The sequence below is a fragment of the Solea solea genome, chromosome 1, assembly GCF_958295425.1.
Source record: "Solea solea chromosome 1, fSolSol10.1, whole genome shotgun sequence".
Classification (NCBI taxonomy): domain Eukaryota; kingdom Metazoa; phylum Chordata; class Actinopteri; order Pleuronectiformes; family Soleidae; genus Solea; species Solea solea.
The window spans coordinates 34805858-34828506 of NC_081134.1; the positions used below are offsets into that span (position 1 = coordinate 34805858).

The window sequence follows — 22649 nt, forward strand, 5'->3', positions numbered from 1 at the left end:
GTTAGCATTAAGAAGCACCTCTACAGTACAATGAGTCACAGGCTTTTAATTCGTTTTTCTACAGTGTCTGAACTTGTTTTTTTAAGGTTCTTTAAGAATTATAGTCATACATTATTTGATTTGTGTCTACCAGAGTGTCAGTTTTCATTCAGGCTGCTCTGCTTGTAACTAAGTGATGACTAGGACGGGAGGAGGTGAAGCTTGAGTGCTCTTTCACTACACCTACACGAATATTAGCTGGAATTTGACATTTTTTTTTACTGCCTTTGTGTTGAATTTCTTTCTCCCCCCCCTCAAAGGACAAATTAAAGCAGACCGAAAACACTGTTCATTACTTCAATTAAAAATAACCGTGTTGTTCACTGTTCTCTTCATCTTTTCAGGGCAGAAATTCTCCATGTGAGGTTGGAGGGAAAAAAAAAGAAAGAAATAAAACAACCGCCGCACAGAAATGGAAGGGTGGTGCCGAACGCTAGTGCTGCCACTCCGTTTCGCCAATCTCAAGGACACAGACGTACTGTAGCTACGTGTTGACATCCCCGCATGAATACTAAGTGCAAACATGAAAGAGTAGTCCTGCGTCTCCGCTGTCCTCCCCTCGCCATTGTGGGAAGAAGAGAGAGTGCAACAAGAAAGACAAAGGAGGGCTCTTTGGTTTGAGGTAAAATAGCTTGTACTGAAATAACTCGCACAAAATATCTGTTTTTGCGCAGGAGCGTCTCAACTTTGAACACGCTGTAGCACCTTGATCCTGTGTTTATATAAGACAGAGAGCTTGGGAGCCCGACTTGAGCTCGTCCCAGATAGTTTTGAGCGCAAAAGCACAGAGAACCAGGTGGGAGATGGGGAAAAAAAACCCTACACTGTCTTTGAAAAAGAAAAAGTGGGCAGAGAAGTAAAAGACAAGCAGGCTTTGACCACTTTATGTGTCGCTGCACATTCCTTCAAACCAAGCCTCACTCTAATGATGCCGGACATCTGGGAGCGGCCGCACCATCTGTGGTCAAGCATTAACTATGATCCGAGTCTTTCACTGGGTGTGTGTGATGCTGTGCTTTGTGCTGAGCTCAGATCACCCCTTTGTTTGCCTCCCTGACCCCGGTTCCCCAGAAAGCAGCGACAGATTATTTACTTCTGCTGAGACTAATGAGGAAGAGGAAGCCACGGTGACAGACATAATTATCACAGTTTTGCTGGGCTCAGCCAGGGGGTCCCTTTTGTTGTGTAATTACTGTCCTTTCATCTGCACATCACTGCGTCCGCCATTACTTCACCCATCTTTTTTTTTTTTGTTTCCCCAACTGCACAAAACTGTCTTGGATAACTTTACTGTCAGCAGTAATGTGCGATAATCGGCATTAATTAAAGAACCCCGACCTTAGCGTGTTATTATATTCTGATCTCTTTTAAAACTTTTAAAAACAGCTGATGACCGTCGTTCATTGTCTGTATCGGTTTAGAGTCTTTAGTTATTATGTTCAACACTGCAGTCAGCAGGTTTGTTCATCTGCCCAAACACTAAGACACAGCCTGGAGAAAACAGACGAGGCAACTAAACTGGAACTCCTACAAAGTGCAAATGGTGTTGCGTTAACATTTCGGAAGCAGACATTGTGTTTCCAGGGGTTTATTTCACTTCTTTTCATTCGAAGCGAAGCAAAGTCAAGTTCACAAAGTCACTTTCCTTTGCATTCTTTGGATTCAGAATGAAGACACACTGGTACGAGTTGCTTTACGTGGTTAATACGGACTTAAATGTGACTTTCATTTAATTTTAACGGTGATGAAAATGCAACTAATCGCGAGTGACTAGTGAACGTCTGCGATTAATCACGATTAAGAAAAAAACCCTAGTAAGTTTAATTGTCCTCATGCACTTCCTCTTTACTCACTACTCCCCCTGATTGATTAACTACATTATTATATTACTCTATAAGATCCACAGCGACGCACTGCAACGTTGTTTAAAAAAAAATAACTCTATGAATATGCCATTAGAGGGAATGGAGGAATAAATTGAGCATCTAAAAGTCCATATTGTTTATTCCTGAAGAGTAATAGGCTCTTAGTGCGGCTGTGTGTGTTCCCATCTATCTCCTCGAAAACGCTGGCACCGTATTTGAAATGCATAGCTTCCTGTTCGCCTTAGATAAAAATCCCCTTTCAGCAGCGACAGGGAAATCATGACTGGCGATATTTTCGAAGGAAAATAATAAAATAGAAAAAAGGGAGTTTCATTCTTCTTCCTAGGTTTGTAGAGGATACATTTCCTTATTTAAAAAAATAATAATAACAAAAACAAAATGTATAATTCTGTTTAGTGCAGATAAAAGGCGGGATCTGCAGGGAGCAGCCATTTTGTAGCAGTTGTGATTCAACAAGAAAAAAAGAAAAAAACTCCACTGAGCCTCCCAGGATGAAAAAAGAAGTTAAAAATAAATAAATAAAAGCACTTGGATTGATGACAAATCCTTTGAAATCTCTTTAATCTTCAAGTAAACTGCCAGCACACAACACAACAGGTATTTCTGGTACCGGGAGACTTCAGGGACATCACATATCAGCAGCAACTTAGAGACATAATGAATAAACAGTACTCACAATTGGACTGGCATTGATGTAATCGGAGTTGCCGTGGTTGTTCTCCGCTTTCAAGGTGATCCTGGAATGATCATCTGTAATGGAGATGCATAATTCATCTACACACGTTTCCACAGTTTTTTTTTTTTCCCCCAGCACAATAACAACAGAATTTTGAGCAGCATCAGAATATGAGACAGGAAACGGCTGCAGGGACGGCAATTTCACCAGACTTTCATCATACACACACTCGCTATTCCGAAGTCGTGGATTGCTTCACCTTCAATAAAGGAGCTTCCGTGTGAACTAATAATAAATATTTCATCTTAAGAAGTCTGTAAGTTGTGAGCCTTTTTTTTTTTTGTGAGTGAAACTTTTTCTTAAAGTTCTACAGAATCGCTTTCAATTTGAACACACTTGGGAAAATGTAGCTTTAAAACTTAGGTTTAAAGGAGTTTAATTAAGGTAAGAGTCATGTCTCATGTTTCAGAGTTATGGATTTTAAAATCGAGTTGATTCGCACGATGATCTCATGACTTCTTCAGCAAAAAAAGAACCGATAAACAAATATTTTGTGTCCTGACTTGTTTTCCCCAAATGGTTTTTGTGTAGTTCTTTGAAACATCTGTTCACAAACATATCAGAGACACAGATGGAGCAATAGGAGCTACCTGGGGGAAAAGCCTCATCGTAAAATACAACTAAATGAACATCTGAGTGGACTCACAAACGACCACAGCATCCGAGCGGTTCCTCTTGGAGTTCTGCTCTCCGTGGCCCACGCTGCAGGCGCTGGGCTCTGCCTGGTACGAGCACAGGGCCTCCCACTCGCGCTCCAGACGGTTCTTGTTCTTCAAGTGGTCCTCCATGTATGACTAGAGGACAAGAGGGACCAAACTTAGCTGCCATTGCAAAGCACAAGCCAAAAAGCATTGGAAGGATTCATCCTAAACGTGCAAAAACTTTGGATTCATGTAAAGGAGAAACCTGGAATAATTCACCCTCCCTCTATCAGAGCTGGGTGGAGGAAGGTTGTTGGTTTTTTCTTATTGTGTTTCCTCACTATGAGCCAACCAATTAAAAAAAAAAATGGAGTTTAATGCTAAACTGCAGAAAAACAGCACCTGTCCTTTAAAGCTGTGATCAGGTGTCATGGTGCTTTATTATTCTGAGTGCAGCAACGAGAAGGAGGCTGCTGAAGATCAAGGAGGGGAAGGTGTGCTAATGTTTGTGTCTTTGTGTGTTTGTGCACGTGCGTTTGACTGTAGGGGGCGAATAAAAAAAAAAAAAATCACACACAATTAAGACTCCTGAAAGGTTTGTCTGCATTGGAAATACTTCTGGGGTGTTTCAATCACGTCCTTCGCTGCTTGCACAGCCACTGATAAGATTGTCTGCATTTAAGCCCTCGCTTGGAGAAGACAAAATTGAATTCGCTAGAGAGACAAAGATGGGAAGAGGGGAGGGGGAGGGGCAGAGGCCTGTGTGTGTGTGTGTGTGTGTGTGTGATTGAGACTGTATGCTACCAAACCAGGGCAAGTCAGGCTGGAACTGGCAAGAGGATTCTCTTTCAGTATTTGCGCCATGTGTCTTTTTCTCTCCTGTATCATGGCTCCCCTTCCGACAGGGTTAAATGGTTTAGTCTGCTATTGTGCGAGGGAGAAGATTACAGACTCATAAACTGATGTCAGGGATCAGCTGGCTAATACAATGAAAGTGATACCCAGATGTGCTGGGGTTTTATTCCATATTAAAGGCAGGATAGGTAGGCTGAGCAGAGGCGACACTCCATTGTTGAATACTACTTATGCTCTCCTGTCTGTCAAAAAAAAAGGGGAAAATCCAAGTCTTTGCAGAATGTATACAATTACTTCCTGGATGATAATCACAAATAAGCTTGTCCTGCACATAATAGGCAATTACCCTTTGATGGCTCGTGAATTCCTCTGTGCACGCAAGGAATATCACACGAAATTGTTGCAAACAATGGAAATCAAACTTTATTGTTCGACGCGGTGGCAAAGGTGACACTCGGGTCTTCGAAGCCACACAGAGTGAAGAAGATCAACTCTTGTGATTAATGCGGCTGCATAATGACAGACAACAGCAGCACAGCGTGTTCTACCTGAACCCATTAGAGACAGAACGGAATTTCTGAAACACTTTCTGCTGCTGCACTTTGAACTTGTAATCATATGAAACTATGAAATAAATAAAAAAATCTATTTAAATGGCAGACGACTACGCACAAAGCTTAGTGCTGTCTTTCCAGGGAAATGACAGCATGGAATTATGGCCACTTGACAGAACCTGTCACCACTATGATCTTGTCACCAGTACAAGTAGTCTCAGCGTGCCAGTTTGACAGCATTTCCACCTCCCCGAACCAATATTACACCTCCACGTTCTTGATACATCCACGCACTGAAATGCATCCCCCTTCAATTCAAACGACACTCTCAATCGATTGCATTCCAGATTCATATTTCTGCAGCTTAGCGCAATGCATAACAGCAGGCCCTTATCATCAAGCCCTCCCGATTCCAGGGAGGGAGGCAGTGGACCGTGGCGTATTCCAGAGACAGGGTAACGAAGGTTTAGTGAATGGGGGGATTATGTCTGCCAATCAGGGGGTTGGGATGGAAGGCCGGGGTGTCAGGGAAACAATGTCTAATCCTTCCTGAGCAGTCTCCACGGCAGCAGAGGCTTGATGGGTGAAATCAGGAGGAAGGGAGATCCAGGGGAGACAGACACAACAGGTAACATATTACTGCCGAGCTTCCGTTGTCAAATTAAAACAAACAATGCCGGTAACAGTTCGTACAGGGAGCTTAATGATATTATAAACAGTGGTGAGAGTTTAACAAAGGAATTAATATGTATGGCTTGTGTGACTAATCATCACTAAATGAAAAGCACACATTGTTTTTTTTATTGAAAAACAAGGAGACACAAATCGTTTTTAAGCTCAAGTAAAGTTAAAATTGCCAGTAAAAGTCACTAAGGGCAGAATATGTTGCATGAGTGAGTGGCTTTTTTTTCTCCCCCTTTTGCCTGAATCTATTATTCTTTTTGAAGAAATAATTAATCTTTTAGAAAAGGGAACAGTAACTACTCAACAGAATAAGAATAGCCTCAAGCTACATCATCATTGATTCCCCCTGCCTCTTTTTTTTTTTTTTTTTTTTTAAGCATAAAGGTTGATTAGAGCAAAGTGACACAACCAAAACAGTGATGGATATTTTAACCCTGTTTTGACACAGCGGGAGAGCAAGAATACAAATGAGTTTTTCTGAGGAGAAAAAGTAAGTTTGACAAATGCAAATTGCTGTCCATGGTGCTGAAAACCCCCCTCTCATAAATACACAGTACAGCCACAGCATGGGGAAACATATGCTTTTTTTTTTTTCTCCATTCTAAATCATTTAGTAGGAAGCATTTGTACATTTGTTTTATCCCTACGCTGCAGCACAAAAAAAAAACGGAGATGAAAACATGTAACACAGCAGAGTTTTATCAAAGCTCTCCGAAAAACACGGCACATGACTCAGCAAACAGAGGCTTCCACTTTCCGTTTAGAAGTTGGAAGTCATTATGCAAGACTTTTCAAAACTTGAGGTGGGCCACACAGCGGGGCGCAGCGTCATAGTTCATTTACCAACTCTCTGTATGTGTGTGTGGTGAAAGACACAGAGAAAGGGAGAGAGAGACAGAGAGAGAGAGAGAGAGAGAGGGGGGTGATCAGGCCTCAAAAAGGACCCACAGCATGTGTGCTTTAGAAAGCCGGGTATTCATCATCCCACTCCACACAGTGTCTGCTCCAAAGAGCAAGAGGGGAGATGAGAGGAGAGCAGAGCAGAGATGGGAATATATAGGTCTGAGATCAGTGATAACAAGGCAATCTCACACACGGTGCTCGTGATAGATGGCGCTAGAATTTTAAGGAAGATCCTGTATAGGACATCTCCATGTCAATCACGGCATAAAAGGGAGGCAGAGGTCCCTGTGCGTTTTACCTTCTCTACATTATAATGCATGCAGTGCTGCTGTGAAGAAATCAGGGCTAATAATAACTGCTCCTGGAAATGATTCACTGTGGCTCTTTTGTCATCGCGGGGCTAAATGCTCCTCTATTGTCAGTGTTTTCAAAAGGGGCTTCACAAACAAGCCTTGACGAGTGCAACAAAACCCATCTATTACCACCGATACAAGGCATTACTCAGATTCACTCTCATTCATTACAGCCTCCCAGTATAAAAGCTAGACTTGCAGTGTGATGAATGCTCTCTCCATTAATGGAAACACTGCGAGGCATCTATCCATCTCTTTTATCAAGCTTGTCTCAAATGAATGAAGCGAAAGTTGTGCAAAATTAAAACAATCCATTGTGGGTTTGTGAATGCGTTGGCAACCCGGAGGCCCCTCCCTCCCCCGAAAAGAGAGAGTGGAGTGAGAGAGAGAGAGAGAGAGAGAGAAAAAACACCTCCAGAAATTTCTAAAACATCCAAATGACAATCACATGGGTAATGACATTCCACTTTTGAGCAGCTCTCATCACACAAAACAATGTCTCTCTTATTTTTGCTGCAGCGAGATGAGAGACGGAGGGGGTAAAAGATGAAAATGACAGAGGGGAGAGGAGCAGGACGGAAGGATAAAGAGAGACAATGACACAGTAGAGGGTGGAAAAAAAAAGTTGGGGTGGGGGGAGAGAATGAAGACAACAGAGCCAAGATAAAGAAAGAGGGAGAAAAAAAACAGCGGGAAGAGTGATGAAAAAAACACTAAGATAACAGGGCTGTGAAAGAAATGAGGTGAAATAGGGATGAATAAGAGACACACCCCAACAGATAAACAGAGAGAAATCAGGCTGCTGGTTTCCAGCCCAGAAAATGCTTTTTTATAAAGCACACACACTGCAATGTAACCTCCCTAAATATGTGAAATCCCTGTTTCTGTAGAACAATAAGCTCTATTTGAAGCACAGATTAACCCAAATACTCCTGAATCATCATGTTCCAAAAGCAAATCTGTTCATTTGAGTTTTATTTTAAACTGAATGTTAAGTCGGGCTGACGGAATCAATGAGTAATGGATAATAATATAAGCAGTATCAATAAACCTTGATTCATACTCCTGTATGTTCAGATAAAAGTGCCAAATTAAATAAAATAAACATTAAACTGTGTAAAATGGACACATAATGCTGTTTAATATCAATCAGCAGTATTTTTGATACTGGCAAATATCGTATTATTGTCCAAAGAATTTAAAGAAAAGAATCCAATCGCACTGACACTTCTATGATAAACACACCATTTATATACTTTATGTTTATATAAATATCAGCTTTAGTCCAACATACTTTTACTGTTTATCCAAAACGTTTAGCTCATTATTTTGACTGTGAAACTAACTGTTAGTTACTTTCTGTTGACATAAGCAGAGAGCTGTGGTGCTGTCAACTACAAGCTTCTCTGTTGTTTACACAAACCAGGAAAAAATACATTTAAAATGTGTTTTGCAAACTACACTTAAACCGTGTAGGACAAGAAACCAGCTTCGCGTGCTGCTGTTCGCACAAACTCTTGACATTGTACAATCCAAGTGTGATGCTCCTTACTAGAATCATGTGACCGGTGGAGATGTCCATGTTGGACGGCACTGGCTCCTCGCACCAGGAGGAGGTGCTGCTGCGGGTGGACGGGCTCGCCGCGGGGCCATCGCTGAACTGTGACGACACGCTGTTGAGCCGCGAGTGCCGCAGTGTCTCTGGCCGCTCCACGCGCTCTGACGTCCTGATCGCCATTCTCTGGCGACACAGCTCCTGTGGGGATTAGAGGAGGTGATAGTGGTGAAGCGCTGGTGCTTTTGAGTCATTTCAAGGTTTTTCAAGGTTCTTTTCATATTATGTGCTCATCCATGGTCTTGGGGGCTGAGTTTTATAAATGTACCTTGTAAAAAAATCCTGTAACTGACTTGATCTTTCCTCACTTGTCTGTAGATTAATGGATTATCCTTGTGGATTATGGAGTTTACACTAATTATGTCAAAAAGACATGGTTGGTGAAGTCTGCATGCTTTATGGAACAAACAAAGAGTGTCACACCACGCTGCCATGCAGCACTGCCTTCAGTGTTTGACAATGGATCATTTAGCTGGGGGAAAAAATTGAATTTGGACCCACTTGGACCAAAAATAGAAGCAGAAAAGGTGCAGTCCATCAATCAAATTGTATCTCCAGTATGAATTCATATCACAACACAGAGCCGAAGGAGATAAAAATGCATTGGTACAATTGTAAAGTATAATTCTCTATTTTGATTGATGCACTGAGGTGTCTGAAATATGCCAGAGACCCACTGCTACGAAGATTACACTTTTCTCAGTGACTCAGCTTTTCTCCCATCGTGTCTCACTGCAGAGGGAGGGGCATCGAAAAATTGAAGACTAGGCATTTGTTAGTAAAAAATAATAATAAAAAAAAAATAATATTTAACATAAGTTTGGACTCATTCCTTTCATAATGTGTGTTCACACTTGGCATTTTTAAGTGAAAAGTATAATATTTAAACCCCATTATGTTAGGATTTAGGTGGCCCAACCACACATCGCGACCAAATTCATGGCCATACTCAATTAATAACAGCAAGGGCAGAGCGGGCCGGAGAAAAATGCCTTGTGAAAGCTCACACTATCTCATGATCTATCATAGTGATATTTCCCTCTGGAGCACAGGCCTCTCTAAGCCCTGGTCTTGGATCTGCTTCACCGCCGTCAGACTTTAATGATTAGAGCCATGAAGTGGCGCCCTGGGCCTTGGCCTCGGGGCAATATCCAGGTCCACCTCATAATTCATCCTATTTCTCAACATTTCTGCAAAGCGCCGTGTTGTACTGGAGCCCAGATATTGTCCCAGAGGCGGGCAGGAGATGCGGTTAGCACAAGAGAGGGCCAGAGCAGAGACACACACAGCCCAGACAGGAACATAGGTCATGGGATTACAGTTTCCTCCTGGTTTCAGACCACTAATAAGAATAAAAACAGGCCAAGAGGAGACAATGCCCACAGTCTGTGGTGCAATCTAAAAATACCCCACTGCCACTGCGCTGCAAACCACTCTCCCTAAACAACTGTAGGTGTCAAACATAGAGAAAAAACTACAGCAACACCTGACAGAGCACTTTAAAAAAAACAGTACACTTTTAACAGTATAAATGTTAAAAATGATGATTACAAAATGTGCATTTTTTTGTGTGTGTGTCTCTGTGGCCACGATAAGACAGACACACTGAGAGCAGCCCTGTGAAAACCTGATTAAATATTGAAAATGTTAACGCGACATGCAGATAAATGTGTTCTGAGTGCCATGCTGGGCACAGCTGAGCCCCAGCGCCAAAAATCAATACAGCCCAGGCTGCCCGTGGCCTCGGAGGAAGAGTGGGAATAGGTCACAGCGGCGGCCTGCTTCCCCCCTCCACCCCCCCACTCCACCCCTCCACCTCTTCCCACCCTCACTGTGTATCTCTCTGACATGCACACTCCTCTCAGGCATGGCTGAGCGCTGAGTAATTGGATGTAAAGAATCTACTGGAGCAATAAGTCAAAAGGAAAAAAAAAAAAGGATAAATAAATTATGTAAAGTGATTTCTGATTTAAATTCATGTACTGGAAAATAAAAATAAAAACAAATAAATAAAAGAGTTCAAGGTAGGGGAGAGAATCATTCGAACATGTGCACATTAACACAACTACACTTTGAAACCAATCAGATAATAAGCTGTATCTGCCCAGAGTGTGGTGCCCTGGCCTCTGATTGGCTCATAGCAGAAGGGGTGGTGGTGGTGGGGGGGCTGGTCTAACCTGATAGGTTGCAGTGGCATCAGTGCTGGTGTCAGTCCCCAGGCTGGCCAGCTTCTCCTTCATGTGGAGATGCGAGCGTTGACGCACGCAGAAGAAAGTGGCGGACACTGCCAGCGCCACCAGGATGAAGAGCATGCAGAGGACGGAGAGCAGCAGGAACTGGCCCGACTCCACCCTGGTCTCCTTCACTACGGGGATCTGGGTCAGGCTGCCCCTCTGGAGGACACACACAAACACAGAGAGAGAGAGAGAGAGAGTGAGAACACACTGTCACGGCAGTAAAGGATGACACCCTGTCTCTTTCCTGATTGATGAAGTCATTTTTGATTTACAGCAACTGCAATATCAAGTCTGCAGTGCATCAGTTTTCACCTGAAAGCTTGACTTTCCAGTTAAAAAGAAAAAAAATGAGGATTCAGTGGTGCTGCGAGTGCTTTCTCACCTTCCTCCACTTCCTCCCTGCTTTTCCTTCCACCCACCAACCCACCCACCACCACCTCCTCCTCCACTGTCTGACCAGCCCCACTCATTAGCCAGCTCTAACACTGGCCTTATAATGTGCATTCAGACTCAGTCACCCCCTATTACCAAGCCCCTGTCCAGTGCTTTCTCCACACTGCTCCCCACTATAGATATTTACAACCCCATTTAGTGCTGGCATGGGGGCGAGCTGGCACTGTGCAGCTACAGGAGGTTGAGATACTAAAAGCTTGTGCTTAATTAGCTCCTCTGGTCCCGAGTTTGCCTGGATTAGGCCTCGGCCCAATTCGCACAGCCATAATGGCTACTGGGGACTGGAGAGACACAAGTAGCCCAGACTGGACCTTCATACATCACCCACTGGTTGGAGAGAAAGGCCTTTTCAAATATTCTCACCCACATTGTACGTTCATTCACACAGGAAGGTATATAGTGTTGGTCTCACTGCATCATGGTAGACCTGCTTCTAATGTGCTGTAACACCATTTAGCACCAAGATTTTTTTTTCTTCTAATCAGTGTAGGTTAAAATAAGTGTTCTATGTGTTAATAACTCATGAAATTCGTACAGCATTGCAGCTCATAATTTAGGCCGGGGCGAAATCGGTAATTATTTGTGATAACATCAGGTCAGAAACCAATTAATTGTGGAAAACACTGAAAGATTTTGCAAATTTGGGCCAAAGGATTCACAGGAATCCTTTGTTTGTCTCTGTTGCATTAACATAATATGAATATATTAAATTGGTTATATTGTGGTGTATATATATATATACATATATATATATATATATATATATATATGTGTGTATATATATATATATATATATATATATATATGTAGAGTTCAATTACCAGCCACACAAAAGCTATGAGAAATACTGCATAGCTACTGTTAAAAGATTTACTTAAATGACTGATGAAGACAGTTTGTATTAAACTCTCAAACACATAAAACACTTAGCCCAGCACATTTTTACTCAAATTAAATTAATAGAATAATAATTATAGCCATATTTGACAGGAAAAGGAGGCAATTCTTCACAGTTTTGATCTAATTCTAACCAGCTCCATACATGCCAGTGGCTATAGCTCATCTACAAAAGGGCAATATCAATAACAGAGCACAAATAAATACATCAGCAGACTCCTAATTGTCTGCTTGCAATATTGAAAGGTTGATGGTTGATGAAAGTGAATTAAATCTACGACTCGGAGGGGGAAAAAAAATAAAAATAAAATGGTGGAGCTCTGACATTTAGCCTGAGGTGTTTAATGGTCTGGCTGAAAGATGCCTAGGTCTTGTTAAAGCATTTCCAAAACAACACACTTCAACCTCAGACCAGCAACAGTGTTGTTTGACCTTGTGCCTCATAATTGCCCATCTTTTCAGAAGGTGGTGCCGATGCCCAGGTCTGCTCAATTAGTGCGTGGGGCCTGATGACAGTTGTTGTTGATTGTAATTGCCGAGGCTCGAGGATGTCGTTTCAATCAAGCATTAAGAGGTTAGACAACAACTGAGAGCTCTGAAGAGGCTCGTGTACGAGCACAGAGGGGAGAGATGGCCTCGATCCAGTGATTCGCCTGTGCACTTCAGCCGTCACATGAACACACAGCAATCACATTTAGAAATGAACGCGACGCAGGGCTCGTCTGACCTAGACTCACGATAAAAAAAAGAGTCTGTTTTCACGTAGTATTTCAACACGTTTTAATGTCAGTGAGGCACAGTGTGTGTCATCGATGTCGTGGCTCAATACCGACACCAAAGTGCCCCCTATAGACCTATTAGTTCAAGCCTGTTTAAACCTATTTCCAGCACTGAGAACAAATCCAAGCTATTCCCTTTGCATACAATGTTCTCTTTTTTCCACAAACAAACCAAATAAAGGAAAAAAGGAAAAGGGAAAGGCCTGTTAATCAAATCTAATTAAATATGTGGCCCTCTACAATCTGTGCATCCTCTTGAAAAAAAATTAAAAAAAGATATATATATATTCAGGTAAACAACTTGAATTAAAAGCACTTCCACCGTGGAAGCAGAGAGGATTTAAATGTAGTGCAGGCATAAAGGAGGATTTGAAGGACGAGAGCATGTGTGGATAAAAGCCAGAGGACAAACAGAATGAGGGAGAAAATGAAAGAAGATGTGAAGGATTACATTCATGGCCATACACACTTTTGCACTACACAGTGGCTTTTCTTTATTTATTATTTATATATTTATTTTTAATAGTATAACTATGTTTTTCTTTTTCTTAGAAGGAAGTCATGATTCAAAAACTCATTTATCTAAATTAAAGCAGACTGGAGAAAATAAACTGGATTTTGCAACAACTAAAAAAATAGGATTTAAAACCTTATTTCGGTGCAGTTTGTTTGACTCTCCCTCCAATCAAATTACGTCCTCAAACTTCACTAAGTGCATTTTTCATTTATCTCCATATAGTGCTATTTGTGCTTTGTGTGTGAGATCCATACCCAGTGAAGATTTTAATCTCTGCCTGTGACAGATTTCCCCCCTTCTACCTCTCTCTCTTCTATTCATATTGGCTCAGACTGGTGAATTAGCCAATCTAAGGGGAGAGACAAGGGGCAGATGGATATCGGGTGCTCTGGATTATTCAAATGATGGAGAGGAGAGGTCAGGCAGAGAGGTGTTGTTGGGGCGGCTGGCCATCCATTCACTCACATCACAATACCTTTTTTTTTTTTTTTTTTTTTTAAATACAAAAGGAAAGTCCTCTTAAAACCAACAGCCAAACCTCAAACACCCAAACATCAAGGTTTGAAAAACAGGATCACAGCTACAATTGTGGATTTGAATTAAATCTGTTCCCGCAAAAAAAAAGAGATTCAAAAATGCATCGTTTCTATCTCACCAATAAGAAATACTGAGCTCATCTGTCAAATGTATATAAGGGAAAAAAAGGCAGAAACTGCTCCTCCTAAGTCCTATTTTCAAACAGAATTAAAAAAAAAAAACAATTCATTTGAAAAAGGAGGAAACACAAACATTTAACAGAAAAAATAAAACTGCACGAATGAATCTTTCACTCCTGTTAGAATCTTTGGAAAAAATGGACAAAGAAGAATGTAACATTTTATAATTACATGTGTGTATTTTGCACCTATGCGCGTGATTAAAATAGTATAAATGATGCAAACACAGAGCGGATTTACGAGCTCTCAGTTGTGAGGGTTTATGAGCTGAAAGTGCTCCCGGACAACAGCAGGTAAAGATGAACCTGCACACAAACTTTGTCCTCTGCAGCCAGATGTGCGCACCGAAGAGCGCGTGCCTTCAACACCCACTATTCTTTCCTTTACATTATCAATATCTGCGGGAGGATTTTCACATTTTATAACACCAAAAAAAGGATTTTGCATCTTCGAAAAAAACCCTGATGAAACCACATCTGCTACAAATAAATAACCTGCAGCACATGAACATTCATTTTTCACTCAACCTTCAACGGGGATTGTTCTGTAAAGTTTTCAAGGGCGATTAAATGATTTAAAACTTGCACAGTGAACACGGCACCAAACAGGACGCACACACGGACAAGCGCGGAGATAATTACCCAGATCCATGTTGCGGCGCAGAGGAGCGCACATTGCGCAGCAAACGGCGGATTGCGCTGCTGCTGCTGCTGCTGCTGCCTCTTCTTGTATTCCAGAGAGCATGTCGGTGTAACCACTGACGCCCGAGACGCGCAGCAGCTCCAAGACGCGTCTGTGCCGTGCGTCCCGACCGCCCACTCACACACTCACTCACTCACACACACACACACACTCACTCACTCATCAGTCCGCTTCTCCGAAAAAAGTTCCCCCGTGTGCGAGGCTCCTGCGTGCGCTGTGCGTCTCCTCTGCGCCAACAAAAGAGCGCGGCTTCAGCACGAAGATGAAGAAAAAGAGAGGGAGAGGGAGGAAAAATAAAAGAGCGAGTCGAAGGGACTAAGAAAAGGGGAGAAGAATGTGGGATATGCCCGCCTGATTTTCCGAGCTTCGGAAGAATGTGCAGAAGCCCCACTAGTGAGTCCTTTCAGCGCCTCTGTGCCAATGAAAAGAGATGGGGAGGTGGTGGTGGGGTTGAGGTTTTTTTTTCTCTCGATCGTTTAGTTAAGGCTGAGCCCCTCCTTATATTCAGCAGCTCAGGAGTCCCCGTCCATTGCACATGTCATATCCACTGGTTGCTATAGCGATGCCTCCACATGTTGTCGACAGTGAATGTTCAAGGAGCGATGCCTGGCTAATAGGCTTGCGGGCTGAGGGGCTGATATGAATGGGCATAGGGCTAGTCACTCATTTGTTGAGCTACTAGGGGTCTCTGTGTTTGGTGTGTGAATTGCTGTTTTCTCAGGCTCTCCTTTTCCTCTGCTCCCTCTCCCAGGGATTCAGTTATGTGAGCAGAATAAGGGAGATGGGGCAGTCTATTCTTCAAAGTAGGCTTCTATATTCAAGGCTGAAGTGAGTGCTATAACAAGAGGCTACCACACAGTATAGTAGCTGTAAAGTATATGAATGCTGCACGGGAGATTGGGTGCAGTCTGAAACATGCTTAGTAAATTGTGCATAATTGGCTGCTCTCTTTTCTCTGGTCAACACCCCACCCCCAAAGATCTTCCCAGAATTAAGAAAACGGAGAGGGGAAATTGCAAGTTTAACAAGTTTTATAGGTATAACTCACTAAAATGCTTTCCTAATTAGCAATCAGTCTGAAAAAAAATGATCCAATGGAGAGCAACAGCTGCAGTTAGCAGGGAGAGAGAGAGAAAGGGGGATTATGGAGAGCACAGGGTGAGAAAAGGAGAAAGAAAAAGAAAAGGGGCGGTGAAGAGATGAGAACGGGGGTCCTGTCAAATGCAGATGACGAGTCCTGGGGAGGGGGGCTGTGTGACGGGGGCTCTCCAGTTTATTTTTTCCATTCAGAGAGCACCCCCCCACCTCTCCTCCATTGTCCTTCTGTGTGACAGCTGGAGTTGGCAATGTGAAGGGGAGAACAAAAACCAGCTCGCTGTCCAGCCTGGGTCTGCGGCCGCATCGGACGCCGCCACCCCACCCTCAACACAAAAAAAAAAGAAAAGCAGAGCCAACCAGGCGGCCCGCAGGGACGAAATCTGCAGCAGAACATGCTCAAACTGACTCAACAATTAAAGAAGAAAAGAAAAAACCACAACGGCCGACACACAATGCTGCTGCAGAACTGACACTGTCGCTGCATTTTGCAAAAAAATGTTTTTTTGTTTCCTCAAAAAACAAGACTTTGATCCTTCCTTATTCATCTCTTAGCTGCCCCCAGGAGTGACACTTCTCAGGTCATGCTTTCTGCACACTTGCACACTCATTTATCAGGAATTATTCAGAATACAAATTCTGTTTTTCGCCTACCAGAGGGCGCGAAAATGTTCCAGCCACCCATCACTCGAGAGGCAATTTTTTTTTTTCCCCTTCCCCTTTTTATCTTGCAGCATTTGAATACAAGAAAGAACCAGCTGCAGTGAGTGAGCGTTGTCGCGCTAATGTAGGACGGATGCAGGAGTAATGCAGAGTGGGAGACTTTTATCACGACTGCCACCGAGTGGTTTTTATTACCAAAAGAAAGAAATCGTGGGCCCTGAAGTTAATCCCCAGAAAATCAGTCCTTACATTGAGTCAACCATACGATCATACAGTATCTACAATGTTCTCTAAAGAGCTGGAGGTGAGTCCTGTTCTCCCTTTTATTCCAGAACCCACTGGTCAAAAAAGAAACCTCTTCAATCCCAGGTTTAAACATGTTTCTGACCTGTGGGAATGTGTTTAATCTGCACTCAATCCCGGGTCAAACGGCTCCTTTGGCTCCAGTCGGCATTAGTGGGAGAGCAAGACCTGGGTGGACACGCTCATTTCTTCATCGTCGTCTTCATTTTTGCAAGCGATGCAGATTGTGGCGTCATATCCAGCGCAATGCAAAGTAAAAGATACAAAACAGGAACTACTGTATTGCCTTCTTGTTCTTTTGTCTCCTGTGCATTTGTGACGTCACATTTCATTCGTTTTCAGCACGTTCATGTTTTGCAGTGGGTTCAGGTTCAAGAAATCCCGCGCATACGTTCTAATTTCAGTGTGAAGAAGGCTTCATACGGAACATGAAATAACCTTCAGCCGCATCTAAATCCACACTCATCCCAAACAAGTGCTACCTGAACCCTGAAAACATCAAACGTTGTCCCCTACCGCTCTTTGAAGTGACGTCTGACTCTGACATCTGTTGTTTTCCTTGCGCTTGAACTCTGCGTAAAATGGACACATTTTCACACTCCTCAGTCACTACTACGCACGGCACAGTACGATTTCACAACCCATGTCACATCCTCCAGCGAGGCCGGCGCTAATGGATATCACACCGGGGTGGTTTGACGTGCATCGATTCACTCTCACTAAAAAAGACCCTCCACGAGGAGACAAACAGCAGGAACAGTCTGAAGTCACTCTCATGGTCACTGGCGACGCTCGTAGATGCTGTCACGCCTTGTGTGCGTGTTCCTCCGGTAACTGCTTCCTCGGGATAACACATGTTTTTCGAAACAGTCGCCACGAGTCGCGCCGGGCTTATCTGTCGTCGATCCTGCACTGACTGCTCTCCGGTGTTTGCCTCCATGACACATTTCACATTTCTAATAAAGGGGCAAAAAGATGGAGTGTGTGTTTAAACAGCGCGAGGAGGAGATACTCGGCACCTCGCTTGTGTCGCTGGGAGAGGCGGATGAGGAATGTTAAACAAATGTCAGGATCAAGTGTCGCACCTGAGATGGCAGAGCAAAGACATACGTCGAGGAACAGGGAATGGAGACACAATATCTAGTTTAGGTGTGTTTGCCTGCACACTTTCACAACTGCTTACACGCGTGTGCAATTTGAATACACGCGCACAGGTGATCGTGGACCACTCTTTGCGTAAATTACACCTCCACAACATCTGTGCGCGTGTTCACCCGCACGTGCAGCGGCTGGACATCTTCACCATGCAGGGCACAAAGAGGCCAGAGCAGGTCATTTACAGTATTTCAGCAAAATAGAGGAGGGAAAAACCAGAGGACATGGAGGCAAGTGTATCTGTAGAGCACTGGAACACATCGCGGCAATCACACGATAAAGATAATCAGCGGGCGCCTCGCGCCGCTTGCACTGCAGCACAAGAACAACTGCTGACATGCACCTGCAGTCTTAACGAACGCCCGACACCAAAAATAGTTGGGATTTCTGCTCAGCCCTTTGAAATGGGGGTGCGATAAATTATTCATCATAATATCCGAGCAAGACTGTTGCCGCGGCTCCACTTGGGAAGGTGTCGGAGGATTAGCTTCAAACTGTAATGCAGAGAGAAATGTATGCAAAACAAAACACAGTTGGGTGTTCTGTTTTCTTCCTCTTCTTAATCGGATTCACCAGATGTTATTATTGTTATTATTCCTGTCGAGATATTACAAGATATACTAGGAAGAGTCTCATCTGGGGGTTTAATGGTTTTCTTGTCAGTCTGTGGATGATGCAGTTTTTGGTGTATTGTGAGTGAGCGCAGAGCAGTTTGCATTTGCCTGCCAGTCGTAAAGCTACGCTCGCACAGAAGATAAGAAAAAATATAAAAGGTGACACTTTGCTCTCACCCTTTTAACATCACTTACGGTGCCGGAACTTGACAGTGAGGTGAACATCTGAAATGCATTGTGTCTTGCTGTGCGTGTGAGAGGTAGCGAGCGAGAGACACCGTGTTTCGCGGTGGCTGCCGTTCAAAGACACACACACACACACAAAAAAGGTCCCATCTCTGCGTTTTACTTGGATCATTTGAATTGTTCTGTCTCATGCTCATCACCTGCTCTGAGAGGAACCATTCAAAAGATTGTGTGTGTGTGTGTGCGTGTGTGTGTGTCAGCCATGTCATTTTGGTATTTTTTCACCCCCCTCAGATTTGCTTGTTCAAATAGGCCCTGTTCGCATATGAATCCCAGCCCAGGCAGTGCCAGTGCCAAGTAGTTGAAAAGCAGTAAACATCAAGGTAAATTCGATGCCTGTCATCTCGACTATATTTAAAGCAGAGAGGGAAAAACCCACACACACACACACACACACACACGCGCGCTGCAATGTGCACTTCAAACTCGAGCAGTGCTGTGGCGTCACAGCCTCGAGTAGGAAATCACACCCATACACGTCTGTAATGTGAAATGTTGTGATCTATATGAAGATGACAACAAATTAAAGCAGATTTCAAGGCACTCTCTTAACCTGCTTTACCCTGTGTGTTGTAGTTGTGCTTTAATTATGGATTTATCTGTGTTACATAGATGCTTACGTGGCTATCAAAGCCGCTCGCTCTTTCTGATACATTTGAATTCACTTAATTGCCATCCAAGCTAATCAACCCAAGGCCTGTGACGATCTTTGCTCTCAAAAAGCTCACGTGTAATATACATTAAAACATAGATCCTCGATATCAGACAGAAATAGATGAAAGCGGCTTCTCAATTCTGCTCAAGCTGCTCAAACAACTCAAGAATCCAAATTGCCAGTAACTGACATCCATGCGGTTGATATAGGACTAAACATCGTTGCTCTTTTATTGCAGCGTACGGCACACGTCAATTCTTCCCAGAAGAAAATCAGACTAATGTTTTGTTCAGGCGTGTGTGACAGCTCGTATACTTATACACTTTGAGTCGGATGCAACTGTAGGAGTTAACGACAGGAACATATGTTAGAAGTGACAACCACCTGTACAAACACTTCATCAGTCTTCTCGACAGCCTTGTGTGTACATTTAGCTGCAATCACAGGTTTTTTTTGGGGGGGGGGGGAGCTTTGGTGAAAACCTACTGAATACTCACCGTAATCAAATGTTGCCTCAGACTTTTTAGTCGTTTCTGTCAAAAACAAGCAATCAAGCTGAACTTTCTAAAGAAGGTGAATATCGCGTGGCGAAAAAGCAACGTTATTGTAGTGCATTGTGATTTTTTTTGAAAGGAAGGAATTTCTGCTGCTAATAAAAGACTATAAGACACAGATTGATCTTGCAGACTTGGCTGCTGCAGGCACGAGAGGGCAATGCTCACCATACGCTCTCAGATGTCAAGCATTTTATTTAACCCTTTAACAGGCGACACGTTTGCGCAAGAGCATTTTTGCATTACTGCATTTACGCGACGGTTTGTGCTATCGGAAACATTCCAGCGGTTCCTGGAAGCTGAGAAGTTGCACGTCAGAGCCAACATGGTGGTTATTACGGTAATTTCACTCGCGCTGTTGCAGGAAGCCGGCAAATCAGCGTCTTTGTCACCAGAGAGAAGAGAGTTGTAAAAACGCTTGTATGTAGTTTCTAGTTTTTTGGCCTGTTTTTGGCAAACTCTGGTGTTTGTGTACAACTACATTGTTTGTTTCTAAATCAAACTTTTATATATTTTTTTTATTAACAATTTTAAATTGTTAATAGACTGTTTTAACATGCAGTACATTGTAAATAACTGCCAGATGTTGAAAGTTCTGGCCCGTTTGGGTTGGGTATTGTTACTGATTTTCTGAATCAATTCAATTCACAATATCTTGATTTGATTTGGCAATGATTTGATATTTAAATTATATTTATCTTTCCGTATCAATTTGGCTTGGTGATGAAAGAGATTGTGCCAGAACTAATGCTGCAATTTGTACACAATTCTGACATTGTACATGATTAAAATAGACACCAGAGCATCTTAAAAGTGGTAGAAGTATTTCTTGTTCTACATCATAGATGCTAAGCTGTTATCTTGGCTGAGCTGTAACAACACGCATGATTGTGATATTAATTTATCAGGGCAGAATGTACAGGGTCTTTCAAATCAATTTTTTCTTTCGGTACCCACTCCTTTTTCTATGCTACCCGAAAAAGAATCACACAATTTTTTTTCCCAGATCCAGATGCATCACGTCCAAGGAGTGTAAAGGTCTCTAAAACTCAAATGATTTGACTCAACAGTCCTCTCCTACCTGCAGCTGTGTTGACATTAGCAATATGTCTGACAAGGGTGAGGTTCACATTTTCTAAAATGTCAGCCAGAATTAGTCAAACTGCACTTGACTTTAAAAACTGAAAGTTAAGTCAACTCAGTCTCGGCGAAGATGTGTCGTGAGAAAGTGCACGTAACACTCGCTGATTTGCATTAATCACAGTCCTTATTTAAGATGTAGCTTATATACGAAATATTAAGAGGAAAGGTCTGAGTTTGCTAAAATCTATCCCGATCCTAAAAGGTAATTGAAGGTAATGCTTCATTCTATTGTGTTAAGAGATAAAAGAACTGCCACTAAATATCTAATCCAAAACAGTGAGGAAAACACCAAGGTTTTAATTGTTTTGTTTGAATAGAACCCACACTACTTTTAGACTATTATGTTCACGGCAGGCTTTTTATCTTGGGGAGAGATAAAACTGCAATTAATTTTTGAAAGAGGGGGGAAAACAGTGAGACAATACATCAAGTCACACATGAGTGGTGGCAGGCAGGGATATGTGGGCCGCCGCCGAATAACAGAGGTAGTCAAAGGTAGCATTCATAATTGAAACCCCAGTCACAAGAGACTTAGTTGGCTGGGAGACTCTGATACTGAAACTGACAGTGGGGGAACAAAGAGTAGTGTTCAGAGGAGAGCACAGTGTGACTTCATAGGTTCAACGGGATGTGTCCTCCTCATACCTGGCTCCTCAAACCATCTGAAAGCCTCTGAAACACTGAATTTGGCACAAAACCACCGTGGTGCTGTATTTGAGTTGTGCAAAGCGTTAAAAAAGTCCAGTTATTCGTACGCCGTCTCAAGTCAAGACAGACGTACAATAATCCAAGTGCATGATGTTGCTTTTGCACAAGTACTGTTCGTACCTGTAGCAGATAAAGACAACATAAGTAGAAGTTGTGCTGCTGTGACCCTGAGACAAGAAATTGTCCCTCAACTGCTTCAGTGCATAGATCCATGTCTTTAACATGAGTGTCTTCCCACAACAACTAGTGTCAGCAGCCAAAAATAATCATCAGCTAATGACATCATTAGCTACAAAACACACAAGTTTTACTGTATCCACACCTAAAATAAGTACTTATTTATACAAATGTATTTCCCTTTTCTTGTTTCATGTTTGAGAGAGAGTTATGGCATGATTTTTGTCCGGCATGATTGTTGATTTTGAATTCTCTATATCCAACTCCATCATAGTTGTAGTGGTTGTTGTAATACAAATTTTCCAAAATATGGCCTCATAACTTGACATCAACAATCCCATTTTAAACGGATTCCGATCAATGATGTGTTGCACGACGCCTGCATACCTGCTCCTTCAGCTACTTACTTGGTGCCGTGTGCAGTATCAGGTCGTACACATCTACAATGACAGGGGTCGGTCTGCAGCCTTTTATGCTGTGTCTGCTCCCATACAGCTATAAAATGTAAATATTGAGATTGCTGCGTGTTGAGCCACGTCAAGAAGAGGGGTTATTTTCTTTCACGACAGACAGTTTTCACGACTCGGATTTGGGAGAAGCTACACTTGCAGTGAAAAGAAGCCCCTGTTCCAGATGGTCACTCCACTTGCATTCCCCCTGAAGTGAGCACTGCAACTAAAAAGAAATCAAATTTGGCCTGTTTTCAGAAGCAGTTAAACTGCTGCTGAATATGATGCCTTCAATCCTTATTTGTTTAATGGCGACTATG

At 42.7% G+C, this 22649-nt stretch overlaps 1 protein-coding gene across 2 annotated transcripts in view; it reads right to left on the minus strand.

Moving 5' to 3' along the window:
- ptprn2 (protein tyrosine phosphatase receptor type N2) overlaps positions 1–22649 on the minus strand; it is a 127667-nt gene that overhangs the window by 13893 nt on the left and 91125 nt on the right. For both annotated transcript variants that reach the window (XM_058646598.1, XM_058646589.1), the window contains exons 12-15: positions 10444–10659; positions 8204–8407; positions 3308–3455; positions 2602–2675 (exon numbers count right to left, since the gene is read on the minus strand). In XM_058646598.1, the coding sequence (XP_058502581.1) occupies positions 2602–2675; positions 3308–3455; positions 8204–8407; positions 10444–10659 (642 nt within the window). The remainder of the gene's footprint in view (positions 1–2601; positions 2676–3307; positions 3456–8203; positions 8408–10443; positions 10660–22649) is intronic.